General features: G+C 45.4%; 2 protein-coding genes across 2 annotated transcripts in view; one reads left to right on the top strand and one right to left on the bottom strand.

Moving 5' to 3' along the window:
• Lamc2 (laminin subunit gamma 2) overlaps window positions 1-10,120 on the top strand; it is a 62,616-nt gene extending 52,496 nt beyond the window's left edge. The window contains exons 17-23 of the mRNA XM_028775756.1: window positions 989-1,133; window positions 2,478-2,627; window positions 3,114-3,228; window positions 4,091-4,290; window positions 5,669-5,827; window positions 5,918-6,017; window positions 8,605-10,120. Coding sequence (XP_028631589.1) covers window positions 989-1,133; window positions 2,478-2,627; window positions 3,114-3,228; window positions 4,091-4,290; window positions 5,669-5,827; window positions 5,918-6,017; window positions 8,605-8,858 — 1,123 coding nt within the window. The 3' untranslated portion in view covers window positions 8,859-10,120. The remainder of the gene's footprint in view (window positions 1-988; window positions 1,134-2,477; window positions 2,628-3,113; window positions 3,229-4,090; window positions 4,291-5,668; window positions 5,828-5,917; window positions 6,018-8,604) is intronic.
• Window positions 10,121-17,213: 7,093 nt separating this feature from the next.
• The window catches only part of Nmnat2 (nicotinamide nucleotide adenylyltransferase 2), a 164,391-nt gene continuing 154,942 nt past the window's right edge, over window positions 17,214-26,662 (bottom strand). The window contains exons 9-11 of the mRNA XM_028775779.1: window positions 21,386-21,487; window positions 21,180-21,247; window positions 17,214-17,525 (exon numbers count right to left, since the gene is read on the bottom strand). Coding sequence (XP_028631612.1) covers window positions 17,423-17,525; window positions 21,180-21,247; window positions 21,386-21,487 — 273 coding nt within the window. The 3' untranslated portion in view covers window positions 17,214-17,422. The remainder of the gene's footprint in view (window positions 17,526-21,179; window positions 21,248-21,385; window positions 21,488-26,662) is intronic.

Here is a 26,662-nt window from a genome sequence, read left to right as displayed (position 1 = left end):
GTGACAGAGGCGATGTGTAATAAGGCTCATGCTGCACCCAGTCTATGAGAAGCCTAAAAGAGAAGTAAAGAAGAGGCGTGGACCACCCCCCCCCCGGAAATGCCCCTTGTCTAGGAGAAAGATCAAGTTGCTCAGAAGAAGGCAAGCTCCCCTGGAGCTCAGGAACAGGCTCAGGACAGGCTGCTGAGAACTAAAGCAATTATTGGCCAAATAATAATAATGGCAAGAGAATGAGTATTACTTTGGGGAAAGTATTTTTAAGACTAGGAATACAAACCATAGGTTATGGTATGTAAGCAAAACTTACATTCTGACTGAGATGACAATACAGGGAGAGATGGCTACCCTCCAGTTTATGAAGGACTATATAAGCCCATCTGACAGGGCCAGTGACAGAAAAATAACATTTATATTATCAGCCATTGAGAAGCTTGAGTTGAATTTTTCTGACCAAACCTAAACAAGCTATAAGTGTTATATTTAGATTATAGAGAAAGTCGCTTTTTTTAAACATATAACCTAGCTTGTTAATCCTGCATATTCTAGTTATATGGTACCTGCATGTATGTGTGCACACGTGTGAATGCATAAACACACATGCACACATTGACTGAGGAAGATGGGGAGAAGGAGAGGGAGTGTGAGTTGCTAAGTAGCTAGCTTCTGGCTGGCCTTCAACTCACAGAGATCTACTTGTCTCTGCCTCCTGAACACTTTGATAACCATGCCTCCTGGCCCAACTACATATTTTAAAACAGGATGATATATATCTCAAAGAGTACGTTCTGCCACATATTGTTGTTTGTACTTGTAATCCTAGTTTTTGGAGGCAGGAGGATTGCAGTAAGTTTCAGACCACCAAAGCTATGTCATGAGTTCCTGTCTCATGATATAAGTTCTCAAGGTCCCCCTCCATTATTGCTATTATTGTTTATTGTTGTTGTTGTTGTTGTTGTTGTTATTAGCCATCTACTTCTCCTCCCCACAGATTAGAGAAAACCAAGTCCCTGACCCAGCAGTTGTCAAGGGAGGGCACCCAAGCCAACCTTGAAGCTGAGAGGTCTTATCAACACAGTCTCCGCCTCCTGAATTCAGCATCTCAGCTTCAGGGAATCAGTGATCTGTCCTTTCAGGTGAGGTCACTGATCCTGTGTGCATACTGCACGGACAAATGGCCATGGAAACTTTCCTCTCTATAGATTCTGTAAGACTGTTCAACCTTCCAGCTTCTCCATGCTAGCTGTCTCAATCAGCATCCTATTACTCAGTGCTCGGACTGAGGCAGCCCGCCTTTTAGGAGAAAGTGTTTCTTTAGCTTAGTGTTTCAGACAGTTAAAGACACAGTGTCTGCATTGGTTCTGTTCTGCTAAGGGTGACAGAGTCTCCGGAGGACAGAGGGAAAGATTGGCAAGTGTGCACAATCCTTTTAGGGCTCACATGGCCTAGAGGCCTACCACACCCCACAAAGGCTTCCATCACCCGACCAGCACCCATGTCAACCAGAAGCTTAGCACATGACTGATAGCCCATGTTTAAAACCTAGCATGGACTTTGGAGTTTGTAGTAGGAAGAGACAGGTACTTCCTGTCTATTGTTGTCTAGACTCTGAAAGGGAAAGTGACTTGGATGTTTAATCTTGAACCCCTAAGTAGAGAAAAGTTTTATGTCTCCTTTCTAGTTCTGGAGACCCTCAAACTGAAATCAGTGGAGAATTTTAATGGGGTTTGATGCATCCCTCTCTACTGCTAACAAGAAGACTTTTGCTATCAAAAGGTTTGCTTTTTTTTTTCTGCCATTGTCTCAGTTAGGGTTTTACTGCTGTGAACAGACACCATGACCAAGGCAACTCTTATAAGGACAACATTTAATTGGGGCTGGCTTACAGATTCAGAGGTTCAGTCCATTATCATCAAGGCAGGAGCATGGAAGCATCCAGGCAGGCATGGTGCAGGAGGAGCTGAGAGTTCTACATCTTCATCTGAAGGCTGCTAGCACAATACTCACTTCCAAGCAGCTAGGATGAGGGTCTTAAAGCCCACACCTACCCACAGTGACACACCTACTCCAGCAAAGCCATACCTCCAAATAGTGCCACTCCCTGGGCCAAGCATATTCAAACCATGACAGCCACCAATCTCCTTAGCTATTGCAACCTTATTGGATTAAGTTCACCTGCATACCTAACAGCTAAAGACACTCACGGTGATCTCCATAGGGATATGTTCCATGAATAGATAAAGCAATTGTTTTTAACAATTTTATTTTAAAGAGCAGAGACCAAGTTTACTGTATTCTTGGGAGACATACTACCTGTCTTTCCTTGGCACCGTGTATCATTTCTGGTAGGCTTTGGGTCTTTGGGGCCAGTGTCTGCTTTCTTGGCTTCTTAAGGCTGCCAGTATTTTCAAATGGTGATAGCAGGTGACTGGTGACATATGAACAGACAGTCACACTCATTCGTATCTTTGTGCCCACAGGTAGAAGCAAAGAGGATCAGACAGAAGGCTGATTCTCTCTCAAACCTGGTGACCGGACAAACAGATGCATTCATGAATGTGCGAAACAATCTGGGGAACTGGGAAAAAGAAACACAACAGCTCTTACAGACTGGAAAGGATAGGAGACAGGTACCTTCTGTCAATTTGTTCACTCAGCCAATAAGCATGTACTGAGTGCAGACTGTATGGGTGGAAATGGCCAGAGGCACTAGCAGAAACCCTCCGAAGGTCATGATGCCACTGGTTACAGAGGGAGTAACCAAGAATGGAGTTTGATAGAATTAGCCCCACCCACTGAGTCAGCATTTGAAGAGGACCCAGGCCGTGTAGGTCCCATTTTGGTCCAAAACTGTCTATCTTAGACTCAGAAAGTAGCTAGTGTTTAAAATTGTGATTTGCAAAATTATTCCCTCCCCTGAGGGTGGAAAGAGTTGAGACTCTCCTCTAAAATGTATCTATAATAAAGTTTATTCTTGATCAGATACTAGAGGGCTTTGCTCCAGCACCCCTAGACTGTGGTGAGTCACAGCACAGCACTCTGGTGTCACGGAAAAGTTGTGTCAGGGTGATTTTGCTAGCAGGAATGCACTTATTCTGATCTTGCTCTATTTACAGACTTCAGATCAGCTGCTTTCCCGTGCCAACCTTGCTAAAAACAGAGCCCAAGAAGCGCTAAGTATGGGCAATGCCACTTTTTATGAAGTTGAGAACATCCTAAAGAACCTCAGAGGTTAGTGCTGTGTGCTCCAGTTTTAAAGGTACACTTATGATTCATTTCAGTCCTCCTTTACCTCCTTAAATGGTGGGTGTACTGGATTATTAATAGGTGCTTAGTCACTACCTTTCTAAGGTGGAGATGATCTCATTAATACTTGATGGAGGTGGTAGAAGTAATTCAATAAGTACCAGGAGTCTTGAGTTCTGACCCTCACTGGGATCTAAGGTCAGCTCAAGGTCTCTGTGTGACCTTTCTAGAGCCCTGTGTCCTCCTTTAGGGGAACAGATCTCTAAGGTTCTTCGTATCCACTAGGTCACAACTGTGTTGATATTTTCCTCTCCTTGGGTGGCTTGGTTGGTTCCAATATGGCTACTCTGAGGTAATGACTTGTGGCTCCCAGGAGGTTTGTGGTGTATCTGAAGACATTTGGTTAAAAACTATGCATTATTCACTAGCAAACAAAAGGGAATCATCTCTAAAGTCTTGGGATTCTCTTCATAGAAAGTCCCTCTATACCCATTGCGACCACACCCCAATTCTGCAACCACACCCAACTCTCTGTGACTACACCCCAACTCTGCTCTTTGGCTTCAGGCTTGGACTTAGATCTTCAGTCTTTGGAGAGTTACCTCTTCTTTGTCTGCTTTGGATGTTGATATTCTTGCAGTGGTGGGGACCCAGGGCAAATGGACAGCTCCCTCAATGGTTCCTTTGAGATTCTTTCTCTTGGAAAAGGGTAATCCCAGCCACAACATCTTACTTCTCCACCCCTAGCTAGTAATTGTTCCCTTTCAGGAATTTTCCCTCAAAACATCAGGCTCACTCATTCAGTCATCCCTGTGGCAAGTTTTCTGTTCTTTTTTCTTTATTTCAGAGTTTGATCTGCAGGTTGAAGACAGAAAAGCAGAGGCTGAAGAGGCCATGAAGAGACTCTCCTATATTAGCCAGAAGGTTGCAGATGCCAGTGACAAGACTCAGCAAGCAGAAACGGCCCTGGGGAGTGCCGCTGCCGATACCCAGCGGGCAAAGAACGCAGCTGGGGAGGCCCTGGAGATCAGCAGCGAGATAGAGCAGGTAATGAAAAATGGATATTCAGGCTGCCACAGGCAGTGCCCAACACAGCATTGTTCCAGGGAGAGAGAGCTTCAGCTCAGCTCAGACCCTATGGCTCAGAGTCCTAGAGAGTGCATGGCAGTCCGGCTTCACACACCCACCCTTCAGCTGGATGGGTTCTGTCACTGGCTAACAGCTATTACGCCATATTCAGTACCACTCGGAACAGCACTGTGGAACATCCACAGCTGTTTCCTATGGAGAGTTCTAAGGGTGCTATCAGGAAATACCTGGAAAAGTAGAAAAGACTTTTGCACCATTCAGGAGGGTAGAATGGAAAATTAGTCGGCAGGACTCCACTTCTCCTGACAGCTCCAGGGGGAATTCTTCCTTAACGCTTCCCAGCTTCTGAGGAGGGCAGTCAATCCTGGTCTTCCTTGGCACACAGCTTTCTCAGTCCACTCGCTGCTTGTGTGATCCCCAGAGTCCTCTGTCATCTCTTCCTCCCTGATATGAAATCCCTGAGCTCTAGAGCCTTCTATAACCTATGTCTCAACTTGGCCTCGCTTGAGCTTGTCCTCAACTGTGTGTGCTTGGTGTTAGGGATGAAGATAAGAACTATTTAGTCCCCTGCTTGAAGGAGTACTCAAGAGAATGGAGGTAGCCAGCTATGCTGTGCGTAGACCCCACTGTTGCAGGCTACAGTGAAGGAATGCTTCTTGGCTGAAAGCGAGCTCCTTTGTGCTTACTTAAGGACTTCTAGGGAGTTGGTGCCACTCCAGGAAGCCAAGAGGTCTTGGACATCTAGACTATTCAACCTCACTTTTAGACCGCTTGGTAACCTACAAAAATAATTTCTAGTAATCCCCCCGAGGACAGTTTCATAAACCTTCCTTTATATGGCATCTAGCAATAATTTTTCAATTATAGCTTATTGATAAAGATAGTGATGAGCTTTTCTCCTGAAAAGACAAAAACCTACCACTATGCTAACTCAAGGTCTGCATTCCAAGTACACCTGTCTTAAAGAAATTCTTGTAGAGTTGTTCCAAAGACCAGGGCAATAAAGACCACGAGTGCCAGAGAATGATGTTTCTTGCCTTCTGGATTTGCTTAAATGCTTTCCTGATTGTGTTAAAATTTGTCTAGGCACTGAACTGAAAGCGAACCAGTGTTTTTGCACTGACCCTCCTAGTCTCTAGAGAGATAACCTAGAACTAACTTGCTTGGGGGCCAGCCTAGGGAAGGGTGTGTCCCCAACTCTGACTCTCTCATTGTTCATCTGACTTACTCCATCAGAGCCAGGCGCAGCTGTGTTTTTTTCTACAATTTGTCCTTGGGATGGTTTGAGCCTCAACCCCCCCTCTCCTTCCGTCCCTGGCTCCTTTTATTCTCTCAGGAGATAGAAAGTCTGAACTTGGAAGCCAATGTGACAGCAGATGGGGCCTTGGCCATGGAGAAGGGACTGGCCATTCTGAAGAGCAAGATGAGAGAGATGGAGGGGGAGCTGGCCAGGAAGGAGCTGGAGTTTGACACGGATAAGGATGAGGTGCAGCTGGTAAGTGCCATTGTCTCTCCATGTGAGCTCTCTTTAGTTGCCAAGACAAAAATAGCCTCTCAGAACACCTCTGTACTCACTCGTCCTCAGGTGATTACTGAAGCCCAGCAAGCTGATGCCAGAGCCAAGAGTGCCGGAGTTTCGATCCAAGACACGCTCAACGCATTGGACAGCATCCTACACCTAATAGGTCTGTGGAGCAACCAGAGCTTTCCAGCCCAGGGTCTGTCCCCAGAGGACTCGATATTCTTAGTCCGGGTGGATGGGGTTCTCAACTTTCCCTGAGACCATCTGGAAATCTGCTTTGCTTCAGGGCCCAGACACTTGGGTCAGGTTGCTTTACATTTCCTCTGTTTTGCCATCTCTAAGATGAGTCACCGAGCACTTGTATCTGGAAGTGAAGGTCTCTGAGTCAGAGGACTGGGTGTGTTCCAGGAAGTTCCCAGAAGACTGGTCAGCTTGAGGGTCCTGCTGAGGAGTCTGGTCTTGAGCCTGAGGGCCCCCTGGGCAGTTTTAAGAAGGAGAGTAACTGCATCACTGCACTAGAGAGGAGAAGTTAAGGGGGGCTTAGAGGCAGCGAAGGCCATGTGGGAACTGTTGAAGGCAGACAGGAGCCCGCTATGAGGCAGCAGAGGAGGGGAGGGAAAGGCGTGGAGCAATGGGCTGCCTTAGTCCGAAGGACCATCTGCTGAATCTGATGTTGTTCCTCCTTAAACAAGCCTATACCTGTTATGACCAACTGGGAAAAGAGGAGTCTCCTGGATAAATGTGCAGAGGGAATGTGCAGAGAGCAGGAGATATGTGGATTTTAGGATAGGATAGATTTACTAGCACAGTACAGCAGGGAATCAGATTTCCTCATAGTTATTACCCGAAGAAAACTGATGTTAATTAAAAGTCTAAATCTGGGGGCTGCAGAGATGTCTCATTGTCTAGCAGCATTTGTTCTTTCTTCAAGAGGATCCCATTTTCATTGCCAGTACTCACGTCAGGCATCTGTAACTCTACTCCAGGGGCATCTGATACCCTCTCTGGCTTCCATGGGTACCTGTACACATGTAGAGCTTGAACACACACACACCACATGCATGCATGCATGCATATGCACACATAAATACTTTTTTTAAAAAATTGAAGTCTAAATTTAAGTAGTTAATAGGGGGCCCACATCAACGGAGACTGAAGTGGATGGGGACTAGGAACTGGGTCACGTATTCCCATGACATCCAGGAGAAGCCTTAGCTATGCCTCACCGGTTCAGTAGAACAATTCCAATATCTGACTGCCCCGTGGAGGATTGTCTTCACACTGACAGGCTGTTACATTAATGGGTCTGTTTGTGATCCAGTAAGCCCCGAGAGTAAAATGGCCTCTAAAGAGATTAAAGATACGATCTCCCCAGTTGAGATTTTAGCAGCATGGCTTAGCATTCTAAAAAAAAAAAAAAAGGTAATGAAATTAATGGTGTCTTTAAAGGGACCATGAGTAGGAGGGAGGCTAGTGGGAAGTGCTAACCATTTACTACCTGTCAGGTACGGTGCCAGGAGCTCTCGGAGCATGACCATTTAAGTCTTGTTAGCATTCTGGGAGATGGATTTTATTATTGTGCTTCACATGGGGAATAAACTGAGGATGCATAGCACACAGTAAACTGTGGGGTGGGGTTTACCACTGAGATCTGTGTCTCCGTGTTCCTGTCCTGTTCTTTTCCTGAATGTGGCTTCCTGCACCCGTTATTTCACTCCCAAGCTTACTAATTTGTTCTGCTGTCATAGAACCCCTAATTCTTGTCGTTTTCCCTGAAAGGTCCATTGGGTCAGTATTTTCACTGTGGTATAATTTCTACTTTAAGCAGTCTCTTGAGTTTTGGGGTAATAACTATTTAAGTACTCTAGGTACAGTAAGTGCATGCATTCAGATCTTATCACTAGGCTTGGGAGAATTGACTCTCACAAGTTTTCCTCTAACCTTTATACATGTTCTGTGGCATATGTACACATACACACACATACACACAAACACACACACACAAATACATGTAATTTTAAAAAAATAGGAGGAAACAAATTGTATCACTGAGGCTCAGATACATGAGGCAGCCTGAGCTTGCATGTGAACCCACTGGGAGCTGTCTGACTCTACCTGAACTAAATGTATATGCCCAGGTACTCTTGTGTTGAGCATCGGCTTTATAGTGTACAGGTAGAATATAGCTGAACAAATGCCATGGCATTTGTTATAAAGAACAGACACCTAGCCAGAATGGAGTCTTGCATCTTTCCCTAGCAGCTGGAATCCATCCTCCAAAGAGCTACGCATACTCTGGCCTCTGTAAACGCCATGGCTCGGCCCATTTCTAAAGGTCTCCTAATATAAAACAGCAAGATACTTCCTCAGGGCAATACAGAAAGTCTATTTGGAGTTAGTTTAGATCCCAGGGGTGAGCTGTGTTAGACAGTGACCTCAGACAGTGCTCAGCCCCTTATAACTTTCAGCCTTCTCAGATCACGGTCTGTCATCTCAACCAGATAGAACTCTCAACTTCATTGGCTACTTGATGGAGCTCGGTCTTGAGCTAGGCTGTTCATAGCACAGATGCATGCCTCGTGCTCTCAGAAAGATTTCTACTTTATTCCTAATTTAAAGTAAGGCCATCTCGGTATATGGCAAGCTGTTTTCTCTTTGTTTGTTAGGGTGTCAGGAGGGAGGGTGAATGTGTTCCTGGAGGTCTCCCCAAAGCTTTTCTCTATTAACATCTTTCTTGTTCCCTAAAATAGACCAGCCTGGCAGTGTGGATGAAGAGGGGATGATGCTATTAGAACAAGAGCTTTTCCAAGCCAAGACCCAGATCAACAGTCGGCTTCGGCCCTTGATGTCTGACCTGGAAGAGAGGACGCATCGGCAGAGGAACCACCTCCATCTGCTGGAGACCAGCATAGATGGAATTCTAGCTGATGTGAAGAACCTGGAGAACATTCGAGACAACCTGCCCCCAGGCTGCTACAATACCCAAGCTCTTGAGCAACAGTGAAGTTGTCATAGAGATTTGTCCACTGTGGTGAGGGACACAGTCCCCATGGGTCAGGAGCCATCACATGTGGATGGGCTGGGCTCAGGATATTTGAACACGTCTAATGGGTTTGTTCAGGTCTTATTGGACCGGATGCTATCCCTGAGACCATGGATAGATGGATGTCTTCCTGTACCAATCTAATACTGTTTGCTTCCTGATGCTGGCAGTGTGGCAGATAGCATTGATTATGAGAATGACCAGGGACTAACAAATGCTGAGCTCAGAACAGTGACACACTGAATTCTGGGATATAGAATGTCCTGCTGCTCTGTCAGGGCAAGAGATCTAATCCCGCTGTGGCCAGTAAAGTACTCTTGCTTTGCCCACTAGACGTGTTTGTTGACCACATTTCCTTCACTGCCCACCCGATCCATGAGTATGTCCTCCACTTCATGCTGAGTGCAGAGAGCAGTGAAGGGATAGACCTGGAAATACGGCTCGTTTGGAGCAGTGGTGCCCACTGCCACCCCTCACCTTCACGCTCTCCACCTGAGTGTGACAGAACAACTCAGGGGCTGTATTTTTATGAAAGCATTTTTTTTTTTTTACCAGCCAAGCAATCATTGGAAAAGTATCTCCTTTGAGTTTCAAAGTGATATAAGAAAATGTGTCTTGGGCACTAAAGGAAGTGTGACTACCTAAACGATCTTAATCTAATCTTCCATTGGAAACACTAAAACTCATATACATCTGTGTATTGTATCTTATTTCTCTCTGTCTCCCTAAATCAGGGATACTCCATCTTTCTAACATATATTTATTGAGTCACTACTATGTGCCGGGGTGAGTGGAACAGTATGGACATTCTCTCCTCTCATGGAGCTGAGTGTCTAGTGAGAAGGACAAATATTAGAATAACAAATGGAAACTCCCAAGCCTTGTTCATCTCATGTGATATTTATTGCAGTCACCCAGCTTTTGGTTTGAAATCTCTTTTCTTAATAGAACATGTGTTGCAAGACAGTCCCATGAGGGACTTGAGTTAGGGCAAAGTTGAGATTGTTCTGAGTGTACACATTTCTCTGTGTTCCAGCCGTCCCTCCACCCCTTCCCACAGCAGGCTATTGCTACAGATGGTTGCATCATGGCAATCCCAGTGGGAATTGCTGAAGAAACCGAGGCACTTGTACCTCAGTTTGGAAGACCTGTACTGTCTTACTTCTGTATTTCCTTGTCTTTTCATGGATGTGTATTAAATAAAGAAGGAGTGTTAGATGCTGGGGATGAGTTTCTGATTTCATTAAACTCTTAGTATGGGGTAGAAGGATCTGGAGTGAACATCCCACCCTGAGGTTGACAGCTCTAGACTTAGCATCTTCAATTCCTCAGAGCCCTACTTTACCCTTTCCAACTATGAGAACATCTCTTAAGATTTAGATGATGCTGCATCCTAAGCATGAAGAATTATTTCTAGAATAACCCAAACTGGGTGGAGGCTATAATTAATATTTTTACCTTTTTCATCTATCATAAAGTAAAGATAAAACCAGCAGTCCATAGTATATATGTGATGCCTTCCAATAAATTGCAATTTAGTAAGTTAAGGCCAATTGTCTTTTACCCAAAGGGCTGAGAAAAGGATTCTGCTCTGTCCTCAGTGACCCCTAAGTTCTGGGAGGTCTGATGACTTGGTCCTTTGTGGAAGTAGTCTGATAATTCTATCTTGGCATGTTCAATTCCATGACCTACAAACTTCCTGCAGTTATTTAAACCCTGCCATTTATAATATATGACTTCTAGGACTGCCTTGAAAGGAAGCCATTTTTCAGTGGCAAATCTACACCATGGAAGGAGGAACACACTGCTGGGTTAGCTATGCCCCTGAAATCATAAAGATTCCCCACTGGATGGATAGTCAAGGAAGTTATGAGAATTAGGAGATGGGGGTGTGGTTCAGTGGGTGAAGTTCCTACCTAGCATGAAAACTGCTCTGGATCTGGTCCCCAGCACCAAATAAAACAACAGGCTATGGTCATTCAGTGGAAATCTCAGGACTCTGAGGGTGAGGGCAGGAGGATCAATAATTATCACCCTTGGCCTCATATTGAGTTTGAGGCTAGCCTGGGATACATGAGACCACATCTCAAAAAAAAAATTTTATAAGGATGTCCTTCTTGGCAAATGGCAGAGATCTCAGTAGAGATGGACACTGAGAAGAGACTATCGGGACCGCTGGGATAGAGAGACATTCTTGTTTTCTGAGGACCTGGAAAACTGTCACTTGGTATCAGGCTCCGAACCCAGTGACATCACATCTAGGCGACCCCCACATCATTGCCAAGGCAACCACCATACATTCCCAGAATCCACCTGGCTACCTCCCTCCTTTAATTGCAAGAGGCTACATCACCGTCCATATAAATAGACAGAACCCCTGATATCTCTTTCTCCTCTTCTTCTCCCATCTTCTTGTCCCCATCTTTGCCCTATCTCCTGAATAAACCCCACTTGGAACCGTTTGGTCTGCTGTGGTCTGTTCCAAGCTGTGTGCGAACGAACATCAGTCCCTAAGGAGAAGAAAGGCTGTGGCTGAGAGGTAGCCTACCCCGAGCCTAGGGCTAGTCCTGGTCTGACCCTGCCAATAGAAATGATGTTTTGTTTTGTTTTCTGAGTTCTTGTCATTCATTACTCATTTCTTATATGTCTCCCCTGGGGGTTTCTGGTAACTGTGCGCTTGGTAGACTGTTACACCCAACCTTATCTACTGCAGCTCGTAGCCGATGAGGAGCAGAAACGAAACTGCCCACAGGGGCTGACTCCTTAGCTGATGTAGTTCGGATGTTCTGCCAGGATATGGTTTCTTTCTAGGCCTCTAAGGAGGCCAGAGAAAAGGGTCAAAAGGTCCTCAGTCCTGTCTACTGTTTGGAACAAATCTCAAGGACCATGACTGTGTTTATCACTCTTCTTTTGCGTGTTTTGCATGTTCATGGGAATGTTATGTGTTTGTACTGTGTTTTAATTTTCCCACTTAGAAAAGAGTAGAGAGTTTCTCTCTGCCTTCTTTATACTATTGCCGAGTAGAACTTCTTGTGAAATTCCAAAATGTAAAGCTTCAAGGTGGATCGTAAGGGAACAAATTCATACGACTGATACATTGTATTTCATATAAACCAGTGTTTATATTTAATTTTAAACACACTCGTCATTATGCACTCAGGACGTGGGAGGTGCTATAGTTAGCTCTCTGAGGAAAACAGCAAACATAAACACAAGTAACCAATTTACAGAGTATATTAAGCTTCCTTAAGAGATGACGTGAAGCCCCACATGGATACACAAAGCTGGCTATTCTCAGTTTAAAGAAGCAAGAGGAAGGAGAGGAATAGAGAAAAGGGAGGAGGGGAAAAAGGAGGAGGAGAGTAGGGAGGAGAAAGCACAGGAGGAGGACCTAAGAACCCTAAAGCCAAAATGATCACAGAACAGAACAAATCTGACAAGTATTTAAACCTGTAACTTGGAACAGGGAGATGCTGCCCCACCTCCTGAGTCACAGCTGACGTTTGGGAAGCCATACCCGACGACCACATCTCAGACCCAGCCAAGCTGGGTTATCAGCAAACAAATCAGTCTGCCTTGCTTATTTATGCTGCCAAAGGAAATCGTGAGCTTGACCATTCCTCAGTGAAGAGATTTCATACCAAAAACCTAAGCAAGTTTTTACTTTTCATAAATATGTTTTTACTTCCTAAAATACTAACTTTATTAAAGATCCAAAACTGCCAGTCTTGGTAGCACACCAACTAGGATTCCAGCACTAGGGAGGTTGGGTCAGGAGGATCAGGAATCCAAGGTTATCCTTAGCAACAAAGCAAACTGGAGCCAGCCTGGGCCACATAAGACTGCCTCAAAAAATTGATCAACAAATAACAGAAATTAACTAAGAGTGGACTGTGTACGTTGGCTAGGACCTTAGGATTAATTTTTTAAATCATTTTTTAGAATGTGTTTATGTGTGTATATAGTTGAGTTCATGTGTACCATGTGAATACAGAGCTCACAGAGGTCAGAATAAGGCATTGGATACCCAGAACCGGAGTTACAGATAGTTGTGAACCACCATATAGGTATGGGGAATTGAACCCTTGTCCTCTGTGAGAGCAGTAGTGCTCTTAACTGATGAGCCATGCATCTCTCTGCTCTGCAAGGGTTACTTTTCTTAAACTGAGAAAACTTAGGCACAACTTACAAATTTGCAAAGTATCCTCCTCTGTAGGGTGTGGAGGTGATGATCACGTTTTGCTTGCAACTGGGACCAAGACCCTTGGGGTCAGGGGTGGGGCTGGTAAGAAGGTGCAAGATCAACAACACATACTCCAGGAGTCAGGCAAGTGGCAAAAGAAGACTAGTTTATTGAAGGAACTAGCCAAATCCCTTCTAGCATCTCACTGGCTCTCAAGCAGCCAGATGTGCTGCTGTCTCTTTCTCATTGGCTCGATCCATCGCCTGATCCAGCCTCAGGGGGCTCTAGTCATGCAGGCAGATTCTAGGTTGGCTAGGGGAGGAAGTATCAAGGGCACATGATAAGTTCCTCCTACAATCATGGTTGGGGTGTGCGTGCGTGTGCGTGTGCGTGTGCGTGTGTGTGTGTGTACTAGGGTTGGTTCTCTCCTTCAATCTTGAGGATTCTAGGAATTGAACTCAGGTTTTTAGGAGTGACAGCAAGTTCTTACTCACTGACCCCTCTGGCTTCTGTCACACATGGCATCAGCTGGACTAGGCAGGACATCACTTACTCTGGGCATATTTTTACAACTGTCCTGTCTTATCAAGTAACAGTAGGCAGAAGAAGTGATTACTTTTCAGAGTGACTTACAGGGAAGGTTCTGGACAAAGACACAAGACTCTTGTAGCATTGTCTGATTTATTAACATAATTGAAACATTTTGCTGATAAAAGTCTTGCCCATGACTATCCTAGCAACAAAACTCTACTCAAAAAGTATTTCACTGTGAAATGGTATTGCAACCCCAATGCAGTTTTTACTGAGTTGACTTCCATAAAGTAAATCTCACTCTTAAATTAGCAGATATGATTTAAAAAAAAAAAAGAAAAAAAGAGCTTCCTCCTCCCCATTCCAAACCCCATGGGGATCAAGATGAGCTGTGGGCCTGGGGACTCACTGACGGTGGTGGGAAAGGGCTGCAAGTCAGGCTAACTAACTGGAACAGGCTACTAGGACCTTCCGAACGCACACTACACAGAAAGCACATGAGTAATGGAATTCACCAGTCAGCTCACAGGATGGTACAGGTTGGATTAGCATGGCAGAGCGCACCCGTCCTTATTACCACAGGCTGTCTCCAAGGTGTGTTACTTAAGTGAGCTACAAAATCATCCCATCTCCATTCCTCGTGCCCTTCCTGCTGCGACACGGGGAGAGATCCCGAGCTTCTCCTAGTCTGGTTTTACATTGCTGTTTTTGTTTTGAGAGAAGGTCTTATGTGCCCAGAGGCTGGGTTTGAACCCCTGATCTTCCTGGCTCCACCTCTCAGTGCTGGGTCACAGGCATGTGCCACCACACCTGGCCTTGCATTACTTTTTAAAAATAGAAACAAAAACACATGTAGATGCTTCTCTTAGGCCCCTACAAGAGTGTATGGGAACATGGGGCGGGGCGGTTGGGCTCCCTGTAATCCTCTGGCTTTCGATACAGTTTGATTATCAAGTTTTACTTCCTACTTATTTGAATAGAGTGTAGTGAATCCTTTCAGAGATCCTGAAACTCAAGACTAGAACATGTGGCCAAGCCAAAACAGGAAAACCAGAGTCTCAAAGACTTCAGCTGTGATTTCAGGCACTTCAATAAGAGACTTCCTTTGCTGGTCCAATGTACATTCAAGGAAAGTGAAAGCCAGGGCTCCAAAGGCTACCTGGGATTGGGAGTGTGTGGCTCAGACTAGTAACCCAGGGAAGGACCAGCCTCATTCCTGGAGGAGAGGGTTATTAAAGTTTCCTTCCTGTCTGTTCTATCAGCTGCTTTTTAAAAAATGGCAGGGACATTTTTTTTTCTGGCAGCAATATATGATGGGCTCATTCCAGTCTGTGTCTTTCTTATCATCTCTGTGCCATGCCAGTAATAGGCTAGCTTTCACAATGGGTCCCCAAAGACAGTCCCAAAGGTCACCCTGATGATGCCTGAGGCACCACTTATAAACTTTCTGCTGTTGGCCAGGGCAGTCCACAGTCACACTGTGTTCCCATGGGGCAGAGGGGGTGGGGTGAGGGGAAGGTGCCCTACCCTTGAACCAACAAAGGGAGCAAGAGAGAGAGAAGTGAATGGACATTTCCACCGGGATGATGGGGACTCACTTCCATGTGTTAAGGGAAACCCATTTTAACACGCCTTAACAAGATACCATCTGCCCACCTGCTTCCCAGAAATGCACTTCTGTGTGATTCTGTCCTAGCTCACCTCCCCTTCCTTCCCTGTCCTGAGCTGCCTGTGGCCCTCTGAGGCTGCTGGGCTAGGCTGCTTCCTTATCCCAGGCTGTGGACTGAATGAAGCTCAACTAGAGTCCAGAAGAGAAACACAACGAACCAGAGAAACAAGAAAAGTAGCCTTTCTGGAGTCTGCTCTTGTTAGCTCCAGAGCTTTCAAAACCCCGTTTCTCCCAGGCAATCCAGCTCCTGGTTTTCTTCTGTCTTGGTAAACAGTATCCTTTCATCATGCTTCCCAGGATACACTGAGAGATCCTGGGCCAGACACTGACTCCTGGCCTCTCTGCTGTTTTCAAAGAAGAACCTGGGAGCAAATGAGTCCTGCAGGTTTTCTCTATTTTTCCATGACTTTCAAACGTTGGACCTCTGGATTATAGAAATAATCTCCTCCCTCTGGAGATCACTTCTACAGCTCTGGAGATGCACTATGTGCTTCTGTTGACCCAGCTTCTTCCTCCTGAAGTCAGCGGAGGAGGTTGGAGGGAAAACCATGGCAAAGCGCGCCATCCCTGCTTCAATCCACCTGGACCATGTTCATGTTAGAGTTAGCATGTAGACCTATACTCAGGAGCTGCTCCCCATGAACAACCAGAAACCCAAGAACCATAGGCTGAAAGGAAAACAACACAAAAGTCATTTTCTACACGCTCTCTAGGCCGGACACGAGTGCCCTGTCCAGTCTTGAACTGGCTTCAGAGGTAGAGAGAAGGGGAGGACATTGAGGAGAAATGGGAAGAAACAGGGGAGATAGCTCTCTTGTGTCAGACAGAGCTCCTAGGGCATTGACTGTTGGGCTCTGCAGGAGACAGATGGGGCCAGCTCAGAAACAAGGCTGATTGCTTTTAAGAAGGAAAGGGCTTTGGGCACAGTTTGGCAAGCTCAACTGGAGTGGGTAGGGAGCATGAATTCAAACAAACTCAAGGCAACAAACTACATTCTCCCAGATCATCCTAGACTTACAGCCCCTAGCCAAATGGGCAATAAATAATGCCAATTCGCAAAGCATCTTGTCCATCAAGTGGATTCTTAGCATGTTTTAAAAAAATGTATTATCAGGACTTGGTCTCGTCTTGTGTGATTCCTCTCATCAGCAGAAACATGCCTTACCATGGCCTCTGAGGGCTTTCGCTCTCTGGAAATGTGAGGGTTGGCAGGGAACCCACACAGTGCTCCCAGTCAGATGCACAGCATCAAGACCACCATCATCTGAAACCAGGGACTCAAATTCTGAGAAACCCTATTCTTCCCAGACCTGCGTACTAGGTTTCAGAACCTGAAAGTCTTATTCTTGGCCAAAAGGGTCTGGGGATGCTGCTGTTGCTGCTGCTGGTGTGTGTGTGTGTATATGTGTGTGTGTATGCGCATGTGTGCATGTATATGTGTGTACATATGCATGTGTGTGTGCGCATGTATATGTGTGTGTGCATCTGTGTGTGTGTGTATGTACGTATGTGTGTGTGTGTGTGTGTGTGTTGGAGAAGCAGAGAGGCTCTGCCTTCTTTCCTGGATGTGGCCCTCACGCACTTATGAGTGCTGAGACTGGCTATAGTGTCCTATCAAAAGGGAAGTAAACCACAGGAGAGCATCAAGACTACAAACAAACCAACACACTCACACACACACTGATTTCATCCAAGTTCTACAAGAAATGGACAAAGAAAAAAAGAAAAAAAAAACTAGCCCTTTGTGATAAAGGGCATGCTGGGAAGGCGAGAGCCTGAGCCATGTCCCCAGAGCATGCTGGGAAGATGGGCCCCAAAGCCGCCTCTCTAGAGCATGCTGGGATACGGACACCAGTACATCTCCAAGGGCCGCACTTTCCCCAACTCCCACCCTGTTCCCTTACCCACCCCCAACCCGGAGACTAGAGGAAAGTTTGTCCGAAGATGACTGTGTAATGGGGGATGCCACGGTTCTTCGCAGGCCCACCACACTGGGGGTTAAATCAGCCAGTGGGGAGAACAGTCACGAGGAAGACAGAGAAACAGAGAGGCAGGAGAGAAACCAGGGTCTGACAGTGACTGGAGGGGGCCAGTGTGCTGGCAGAGGACAAGGGGAGGGGAGGGCAGAGAGCTGGGTATCTGCTAGCCCGAGGCATTGATGTACAGCTGACTCTTGAGGATGTAGTCGATGACTGGCTGGGACAGGTAATCCACGACATGGCCATCCCCATGCTGCAGGGCCAGCCTGTATAAGAAGAAACAACAATCAAGAGGGCATCCATGCCCCCCAAAAACCAGAGCCCTGGTCTGACCTCTGCCTTTGCGAAAAGAGTCTACAGGTACCCCTCCCCCAGCACCCTACCAGCAGCCTTTGCCTGGGTTGAGTGACCAGTGTTGACGAGATCCTTATCCCCTCGAAAACTGTCCCTCCACACACACCCATGACACCTTCATCCTGGCCTGCCACTGGGTAGCTAAGAGACCTTGCACAGGTTATTATTATCAAAAAATATTTTTTTACATTTATTTACTTCATGTGTGCGTGTGTGTCATAGCATTTGTGTGGAGACCAGAGGGCAGTTTGTGGAACTCAGTTTGGTCCTTTACCAGGTGAGTCCTGGGGACTGAACTCAGGTCATCAGCCTTTGGGACAAGCATCTTTACCTAGAGCCATTTCACTCTTCCATTGTGTTCACAAGCCCTTTAGTGTTTCCTTCAGTACAATTAAGGTGACATTTAAGCCAGTTACATCCAATTATTTAAAGGATTAAATGAGTCACCATCCAAGCGTAGGTTTGATGGTTTGGCTTCCCTTTGGGTTGCTCTGCACACTGGTCTCATGAAAATTGGTTTCCTAGAGAAGCCTTAGACTTAAGTTCACCTTTTCCCTATAGAAGCACTTATCTGTGAACCCATGGAGAAACAGCAACAGGAGAAAGATTCCAGGGACAAATCGATTCCTGCATATTTTTTCCCTCTGATCTTCTGCCCTCTGCTCATTTCTTATACAACAGTCTGGAGATATCACTGAGCCCAGCATGGTGACTGGCTTTCTACCTTTAATGCAAGCCCTGCCTTTACCTTAGAAGGTGCTTTCTGAAGTGTCTCCCTCCACGAGCATGGTGACTGACTCTCTACCTTTTTTTTTTTTCAAATTGTAATTTTTACTTATTCACACAGGGGTTATAAACACAAAAAGGCAGGACGTGGGGAAGGGGATGACACCAGAGCATGGGTGTTCAGGAGGAATACAGATATCTTTCAGAACTGGGTATTGGCTGGGTGAAGGTTCAGAGGATAAGTCGCTATGACTCTGCCTATGATTCACTTGTCTTTATCTAAGTTGGTATTGTCTGCCAAGGCTACCTATTTATAAGGTCTATGACTCCTCAGGCTGGTAAATTTCCACAAAAGTTGACTATTTACAATAGCTTATAGCCATCTGTTTCAATGTTTTTCCACAGAGACCCAAGACTTGGTGTTAGTATACATGTGTGACAGGCCTATTGTTGATTTTAGGCCTATGGCTGATTTTAGGCCTTCAGTGTATAAGCAGGGCTGCCCCTGACATCTCCTCCCTTCTCTAAGTATAGAAGGGATGTGGCGATTCTAACCTTGCAAAGGCAGGGATAGAGGCCTGACCTCCAGTAAATGAAGGGGACCTTGTAATGGCTCTGGTTCCCCTGTCATTGTCCAGTGGACTCTCTACCTTTAATGCAAGCCCTGCCTTTACTGTCCAAGGTGCCTCCTGATGTGACTCCCTCCACAACAAAGCTTCCTGAAAAGTGGTCTCCAAACAAACTTCATCAGACTTGGTGGAGAAGAGGAATCTGAGTGCAACCAAGAAAACCCTGGTCTGCTTGTCTCAAATGAGACTTAGGGTTTTGCATGGCCTGGAGTCTGAGAAGCAGCCAAGCTGGAGTCAAAGCCCTGTCCCCTTCACTGCCCACTGTCCTAGCCTCCCAGAGGCTGCTATTCTTGTGTCTGTCTTCGTAACTGTCTTCCAAGGGAAGAAGTCCAGTAGATGATTTAAGTTCATTGACTTCTCTGAACCCTGTGACTAGGAGCCAAGTCTCTCTTCTTCCTTTCTTCCTGGGCTTCCCTGCTGGGGGCGTCTAACTGTTCCTTGGCCTCATGTAAATGGTAGTAAGCTTTCTATGCTGCTTTCTCTTTAATGCTCTTTAATGCTTGACTCTGTGTGTTCATCTGGATCTGGATTTTTAAAAATTAATTAACATGTGTGTATGAGAGAGACTGTGTGTTCCCCAGTGTAAGTATAGGTCTCTTCTTCCACCAGATATGATTTGGGGATTGAACTAAGGCCTTTAGGCTTGTCAGCAAGGGCCTCTTTACCTACCGAGCCATCTCATTTTACCTGACATGTATGCTCATGGCCCTCAGTTTATACTTCCAAACCTCTAAGTCCTATCTATCTCACCATTTCACAGGACATTTCCACTCAGGATTTATAGAGGAGATTGTTAACAGTGTCTAATATTAATTTCTCCCCCTTTTCATTTTATTTAGATATAAACTGTATTTCCCAGTCTCCCTCCATCCGTGAGCCAGTGGGTTACTTTATTTCTTTTAAGATTTACTTAGTTTTATTTTATGTATATGGGCATTTTGTTTCCATATACATCTGTGTATCATATGTGTGTAATGCATGAGAAGACAAGAAGGCATTGGATCCCCTGGAACTGTAGTTATAGATGGCCGTGAGTTGACATGTGGGTGCTAAGAATCAAATCTGCATCTTCTGGGAGAGCAGCCAATGAATGCTCTTAACCAGGAAGACCTCTCTCCAGCCCCTATTTATTTATTTTTTAGATAGGCTCTTGCTATGCAGCCCAGACTAGCCTTGAACCTTTTATCCTCCTGCCTCCATCTCTTAAGTATATGTATCATGGTGGCTGGGTTGGTCACCTTAAAGATAAAACATCCTGCCTTGAGCTTCCCTGTGTTCTTTCCCACTGAGAACCATCTTGGCAGTAGATGTCCCCAACAATAGAAGCTTCAGACTGAAGAGACCAGATTCAATTATTTTGGACTTCTGTAAATGAGAACTATACCTCTACTTCATTTAAAACTCTTAACATTGAGGCTTTTTAAAAATGGTGGCCTGCCTTATACTTTTACTATAAAGCCTAGCTTTATCAGCACCCAAAACTAAGAGTCTACAACTAAAAAATCCTCTTCTTCCCTCAAGCCAACTAAGACCAGTTAATGTATTGTTTCCTCTTTTAAAAGTAAACTGCTGGGCAGAGGTGGTACACACCTTTAATCCTAGCACCCAGAAGGCAGAGGTAGATCTCTGATTTCAAAGGGCAGCCTGGTCTACAGAGTGAGTTCCACAATAGCCAAAGGCTACACAGAGAAACTCTGTCTTGAAAACAAAATAAAACATAAAAGGAAATAGGTATAAATACATGAAGTCCAAAAAAGAGTGAATGCTGGACAGCAAGTGTCTACCTGAATCTAAGGGTTGTGTGGTGGATTGACTGAGAATTGTTCCATAACCTCATATGTGTGAATACTTGGTACCCAGTTGGTGGAACTGTTTAGAAAGGATTAGGAGGCGTGGCTTTGTTGGAGGAGGTATGACACTTGAGGCAGACTTTGAGGTCTCTTTGCCTCACGACTGTGTCCAAAGCTCTCAGCAACTGCTCCAGCAGCATACCTGCCTGCCCACCTGCTGCTATGCTCCCCGCCATGATGGTCTTGGGCTCATTATCTGAAACTTGAAGCTCAAATTTTTTTTCTATTAGTTGCCTTGGTGATGGTGTCTTATCAGAGCAGTACAAACATTAACCAAGACAGGCTGCCACTGCCTGAGGAAAGCTGTGGAAAATTTTAAGCTAGTCTGGCCAAAGGATCCTTCACCATTTGCCAACCATACCTGCTCTTGGTGGAGCTGACTACAGACATGGGATGGTTGATGTCATCCTTCACTACCATGATGTTGTTCTGGAAACAGAGCAGAAAGACCAGGTCACCAATCCCTCCAGGGGCTACTCTTGCTCCCTCACTCTTCCAGTCCCCCAGAACTTTCAGAAAAAGGCAGTGGTATCAAAGGTGTGTACCAGCAGGGGATGGAGGACTCACTTTGTATTTGCGGAGTATTGAGGAGTGATTCATGATTCGGTCTGTGTCCGCTGCGTCTCGGGGTACCACCACGATTCCAAAGTCCCCAACAATCACTTCCATCTGAAGAGGGGGAGGGAGAGAGGAGAAGGGAAAGAGAGAGGAACATCTACGGTGAAAGCTGTCACCACAACTTCCAACCAAGTGACTACAACAGAGTTATGTGACATTCTGTTGCTTTGCATGGAACTGTCCAGCATGTTTACCTCAGCCCTCAGAAGGACACCAGGAGAGAGATTGTTTTTTCTCCCTTCTTTCATATGGCTCAACCATATGCTGTGGGACTCCAGGATAGCCGAAAGCAGAGACACACTCAGAATGAGTCTCTGTGTGCACAGGTACTGACGGGCTAATTTACACGGGGGTCACTTCTGAGGTCAGCCTCTGGTAGAAGCTTGATTCATTATGAGAAATAAAATCCTTTAATTAAAAACAAACAAACATTTGGGGGAGCGTTGTTGAGAAAAGATCTTGATAGCTAGCCTAGGCTAGCCTCAAACTCACCGTCTCCTTATCTCAGCTCCAGATGCTGAAGTGGCAGGTATGAGACACCACATCCGCTCTTTTTTTTTTTTCTAATTACAAATACAATACAAGCTTGGGAAATAACAGAAAAACTAGAAATCAATCTCAAGCACACTATCCAGAAGGCACAGTTGACCGTTCTGCATATGACAGTGCTTTCGTATCTATGAATAGCTGTGTAGATCCACAGTCTCACTCAGTTCAAAGGAGGCAGGAAGCTGCAGCTCAATGGTAGAGTGCTTCCCTAGCATGCATGAGGCCCTGGTGCCTGTCCCAGACACTGCGAACACTCAACTGCTTACGTAGTAACTACCTGCATTCTCTACTTGTTTTGGGTAAGATTTATTTTGTTTTTAAACATTCTTTCTCTCTCTCTCTCTCTCTCTCTCTCTCTCTCTCTCTCTCTTTCTCTCTCTCTCTCTGTGAACACGAGTGTATATGTGTGTATTTCTGTCTCTCTGTATGTGTCTCCCCTGCTTTGTGTGTGTGTGTTTCTCTCTGTCTATGTGTGTATGCACACACACGCACATGCACATCCATGAACACAAGTGCCCATGAAGGTCAGAAGCAATGCCCCTGGAGCTGGACTTACAGACAGTGGTGAGCGACCTGATAGGAGTGCTAGGAATCGCACTCGGGTCCTCTGTAAAAGCCGTGCACACTCTTCACCACTGAGTCATCTCTCCAGGCCCAACTTGCGTTATTTCTGTTTAGCATTATATTGAGAGCATTCTGCCACATCATGAAGCTGACTTGGGAGCCAGCCACATGGCTTAGCAGGTAAAAGCCCCTGCGGTCCAGCTTGATGACCTGAATGTAGTGCCTGGAACCCACCTGGTGCAGGGAGACCCAGCTCCTGCAACTTGACCTCCGTGCCATGCTCTCCCACACTGAATAGATAAATAAAAACCACGTGGAACATGGGTTTTTAACCTTTTCTATACTTCCTCCTAGCCACATAGTATGGAGCGTTTATAGTTACTTCTGAGTTTTTGCAACTGAGGTTTTGTACATAACACTTTGATGACTATCTTTATACATAAATCTTTTACCACATCTCTAAGTATTTCCTCAGGATAAGTAACATAAATGGACAAAAGGATGTGAAGTGGAAGTATTTCAAGCTCTTGAGACATATTACCAAATCGCCTTCTAGAAATGCGCTGATATTCATTTTCAGGAGCTTGGAATTTACAGCATTTGGTAGGCTCTGAGCAGGGTTAGATCCTGCCAGTTCTGGATCTCACAGGAGGAGGAAGGGTATTGCTTGTAAGCAGTTCAACTCATTGAGCAAGATCTGCTTTAGGGATAAAGGGCTCAGAATTTCTTTCCCCCATAATTCTTAAAACTAGTTTCACAAAGGCAGAAATGGTGAAAACCTGTGGTCCATTCTTCTCTACCAGGATGTTTCACACTGTCAGAATGCCATTGTTAGTCTAATCCTGTGTGTGTGTGTGTGCGTGTGTGTGCGCGTGTGTTGTATATGTTGTATGTGTGTTGTATATCCTTGGGTGTTTCTATCCACCTTTTACTCTGCTTTCCCTATTGCTTAACAACTGCTTAACATAAAATTGCAACTAGGACTGGGCATGGTGGCACATGCCTATGGTCTCAACACTTGGGAGGTAGAAACAGACTGATCTCTGTGAGTTCAAGGCCAGCCTGGTCTACAAATCAAGTTCCAGGGCAGCCAGGGCTGTTACACAGAGAAACCCTTTTTGTTTTCTCCAAAAAACCAAAAAACCCAACCCAAAACAAAACAAAAATGTAGTTAGAATTCTGATGTTGCTGAAATAAAAGGTTGGCCTTGAGCATCCAAGGGGAGAGAGACTACAGGCTAAACACACAGTATCAGAGCCTTCACCTGCTCATGCCATCTAGATTTGGAGCCGAATACAGCATGTTTTATGTAGGTGGGGTTCACATTAAGTTTGCTTCAAGGCTTCTGTCCTGCAGGCCTGGAAATGTTCAGGAGAGGCAAGGCAGGAATCTGCAGGGAGACCCAGCTCCTCTTGTCAGCTGTGAGACCATGCACGGGGTTCGCTATTCAGAAACTGATTCTCACACTTGCCTATACATTAGAGTTGCCAGATGAGGTGGGACATCGAAATGGCTCAGTGGGCAAAGGCCCTTGCCACCAAGTCTGGAAATCTGAGTCCAATTCCCTGGACCCATATGGTAGGAGAGGACCAATGACTGCAAGTTGCCCTCTGACCTGCATACTTGAACTGTGGTGCATACATGGGTGTGCACACATACACGCCCAGAAAACAAACAAATGAATAAATGCAACTTTAAAATAAAAAGCAACAAAAAGGAATCACCCAGGGAACTTTTAAAATTTCCCAACAAGTACCTCATACCCAAGATCAACTAAGCTAGAATGTCTCAGGATGGGACCCAGACAACGGTGCTTAAAAAACAATTCCCCAGGTGATTCCCATGTGCAACGGAGTTCGTGAGTCAGTCAAATACAGAATTAGAACTGGAAAAATGGGCATGAGGGAAGGAGAAAATGAGAATGTACTGGAGTAGGAGCACACAGAGATTCCTGAACGGCCTGTTCCTGTAGATGTTTTAGGATAATCTGGTGTGAGTTCAGTAATGGCGGGCTTGCTTTCCAATGCTTGACTCTAACAGCCAGATAATGCACATGCGATGGGCGCTCTCTGTATGATGTGTGTGGTAAGGGAGCCATTCAGAGCAAATGTTCTAGTTTAAAACATGAACAGAATGACTGAATGGCGGTTGGCACCCACGAGGGAATTGCTCTTTGGGTGATGTGTGTGCAGCTACTCAGGATCAAATGATCTGACACCCAATCAGGAACGATGCCAAGGCTTGGTGGGTGGCAGGCAGATGGAGCCCTTGCTGCTGGAGTTACTTCTCCTTTCTAATAACGGGTGACGAGTTTGCTCCTGGGGAACCACCAATGGGCTGAGGAGAAGATCCATGCGACCTGCAGATTAGCAGCCACTCTTCCTGGCTTCAGGTCAGACACTAGAGATAATCTCTGCTGTTCTAGGTGGTGGGTTTTCATGCCAGAGAGTGTGTAGGCTGACGAAGGTGTCAGGTAGAGAGTTGTCTGTCCTGAAGAGTTCAGCTGTCCATCCTACCCTTACTTCTCTGGCTCAGGCCCCCAAGACCCCCTATCTCCTGTTCTCCTCCCTCTGTAGATGTTCCCTGTTGGTTTCTATGTTGATTCTCAGTCCTCTCTGACCCTGACACACCAGACTCCACTGGGCTTCCCTGTCCTTGGAACTATATTCACACCTTTAATTGTTTCATTCCATTTCAAAGCTCTTGAATTCCACTGAAAGCTCTTGAGTCAGTATTTCCAGCATAGGGTATATTTCTATCTTAATACGTTCATGAGTCTCTGGAACTGCTATTGTAAAACGGCTCATGAGTCTCTGGAACTGCTATTGTAAAACGGCTCTTTGGGAGTTTAAATGAGACTGTACCTCAGAGACTTGGGTGTTGGTCCCCAGTTGGTAGAGACGCTTGGATAGGTTTAGGAGGTGTGGCCTTCCTGGAGGAAGTATGTCACTGGGGGTGGGCTCTGAGGTTTTAAAGGCCTTCTATCGTTCCCAGGGCATTTTCTCTGCTTCCTGTTCAAGATGTGAGCTTGCTGTTTCTCCTACCATGCTTACAGACTCTGTTCAACCCTCTAGAACTGCAAGCCCATATAAACTCTTTCGTCTGTAACTTGTCTTGGTCATGGTGTTTTATCACAGCATTAGAAAACTACATAATACAGACTCCCTTTGTCGCAAAGAAGTGTTTTCCTATGGCCTTTGTCTCTTATAATTGTACCCAGCAAAAGTCTTGGCATTTTCCTTGCTTTTTTCCCTTTCTTTTATACCTTATATTCAGCCTATAAGAAAATCCAATTAATTGTCTTCAAAACGAATGTATGAGCCAGGTTTGGCGGACTATGTCTGCAATCCCTGCACTGGGAAGTGGAGGTGGGAAGATCAATAAATAGTTCAAAGCCTGCCTGGCTAAAACAATAAAACAAAACAGAAACATATATGACGCTGCTCAGTTCTCATTTATACCCCAGTCCAAGTCTCCACTGGTGTAATGATTCCTCCCCACCCCACCCCCAACCCACGTCCAAATTATTGGAACTTGTGACTATTATATGATTAAACTGAGGGAATTAATCTTGAGATCATTCTGGTTAGTCTGGGTGGCCATAACATCAGAAACAAGTGTCCTTCTAAGAGAGAGGCTGAAAGGAATTGGATGTAAGACAGAAGTAAAGAATGGTCTGGAGGAGGAAGAGGAAGAGGAGAAAGAGAAGGAGGACAGGAGCTAGGAACATAGCACATACAGCTCCTTGTCTAGAAGAGTTGGTTATCTGACTGTCCTACAACCCTGGGGAGGGTAGTCAGTGTCTATAACTGTGTTCTCAACTGTAAGAGGATGATTTATGTCTACAACCACCATGTTTGCTGCATCGGGGGAGTCCTTAGCCACAATCCTTCACACCTGAATTGTCCTGGCCTTGCTGTTAATTTCTTGTCTTTTTCAATCTGTCCCCAACATTCAGATCTTTACTTTTGGGTGATACCATCTCAATTATGATATATTAAACCTTCATTCTGGGATGGGGATACAGCTCACTAATAGTGCTTGCCAGGCATGCGTGAAGCCCTGGGCTCAATCCCCAGCTCTGCCTAAACCAGGCATGGTGGTACATATCTC

Source organism: Grammomys surdaster, unplaced genomic scaffold, assembly GCF_004785775.1.
Source record: "Grammomys surdaster isolate TR1022 unplaced genomic scaffold, NIH_TR_1.0 259, whole genome shotgun sequence".
In the NCBI taxonomy this organism is placed as follows: Eukaryota; Metazoa; Chordata; class Mammalia; order Rodentia; family Muridae; genus Grammomys; species Grammomys surdaster.
Note: the sequence above shows the minus strand (reverse complement) of the source record. Positions and strands in the feature narration are given on the sequence as shown.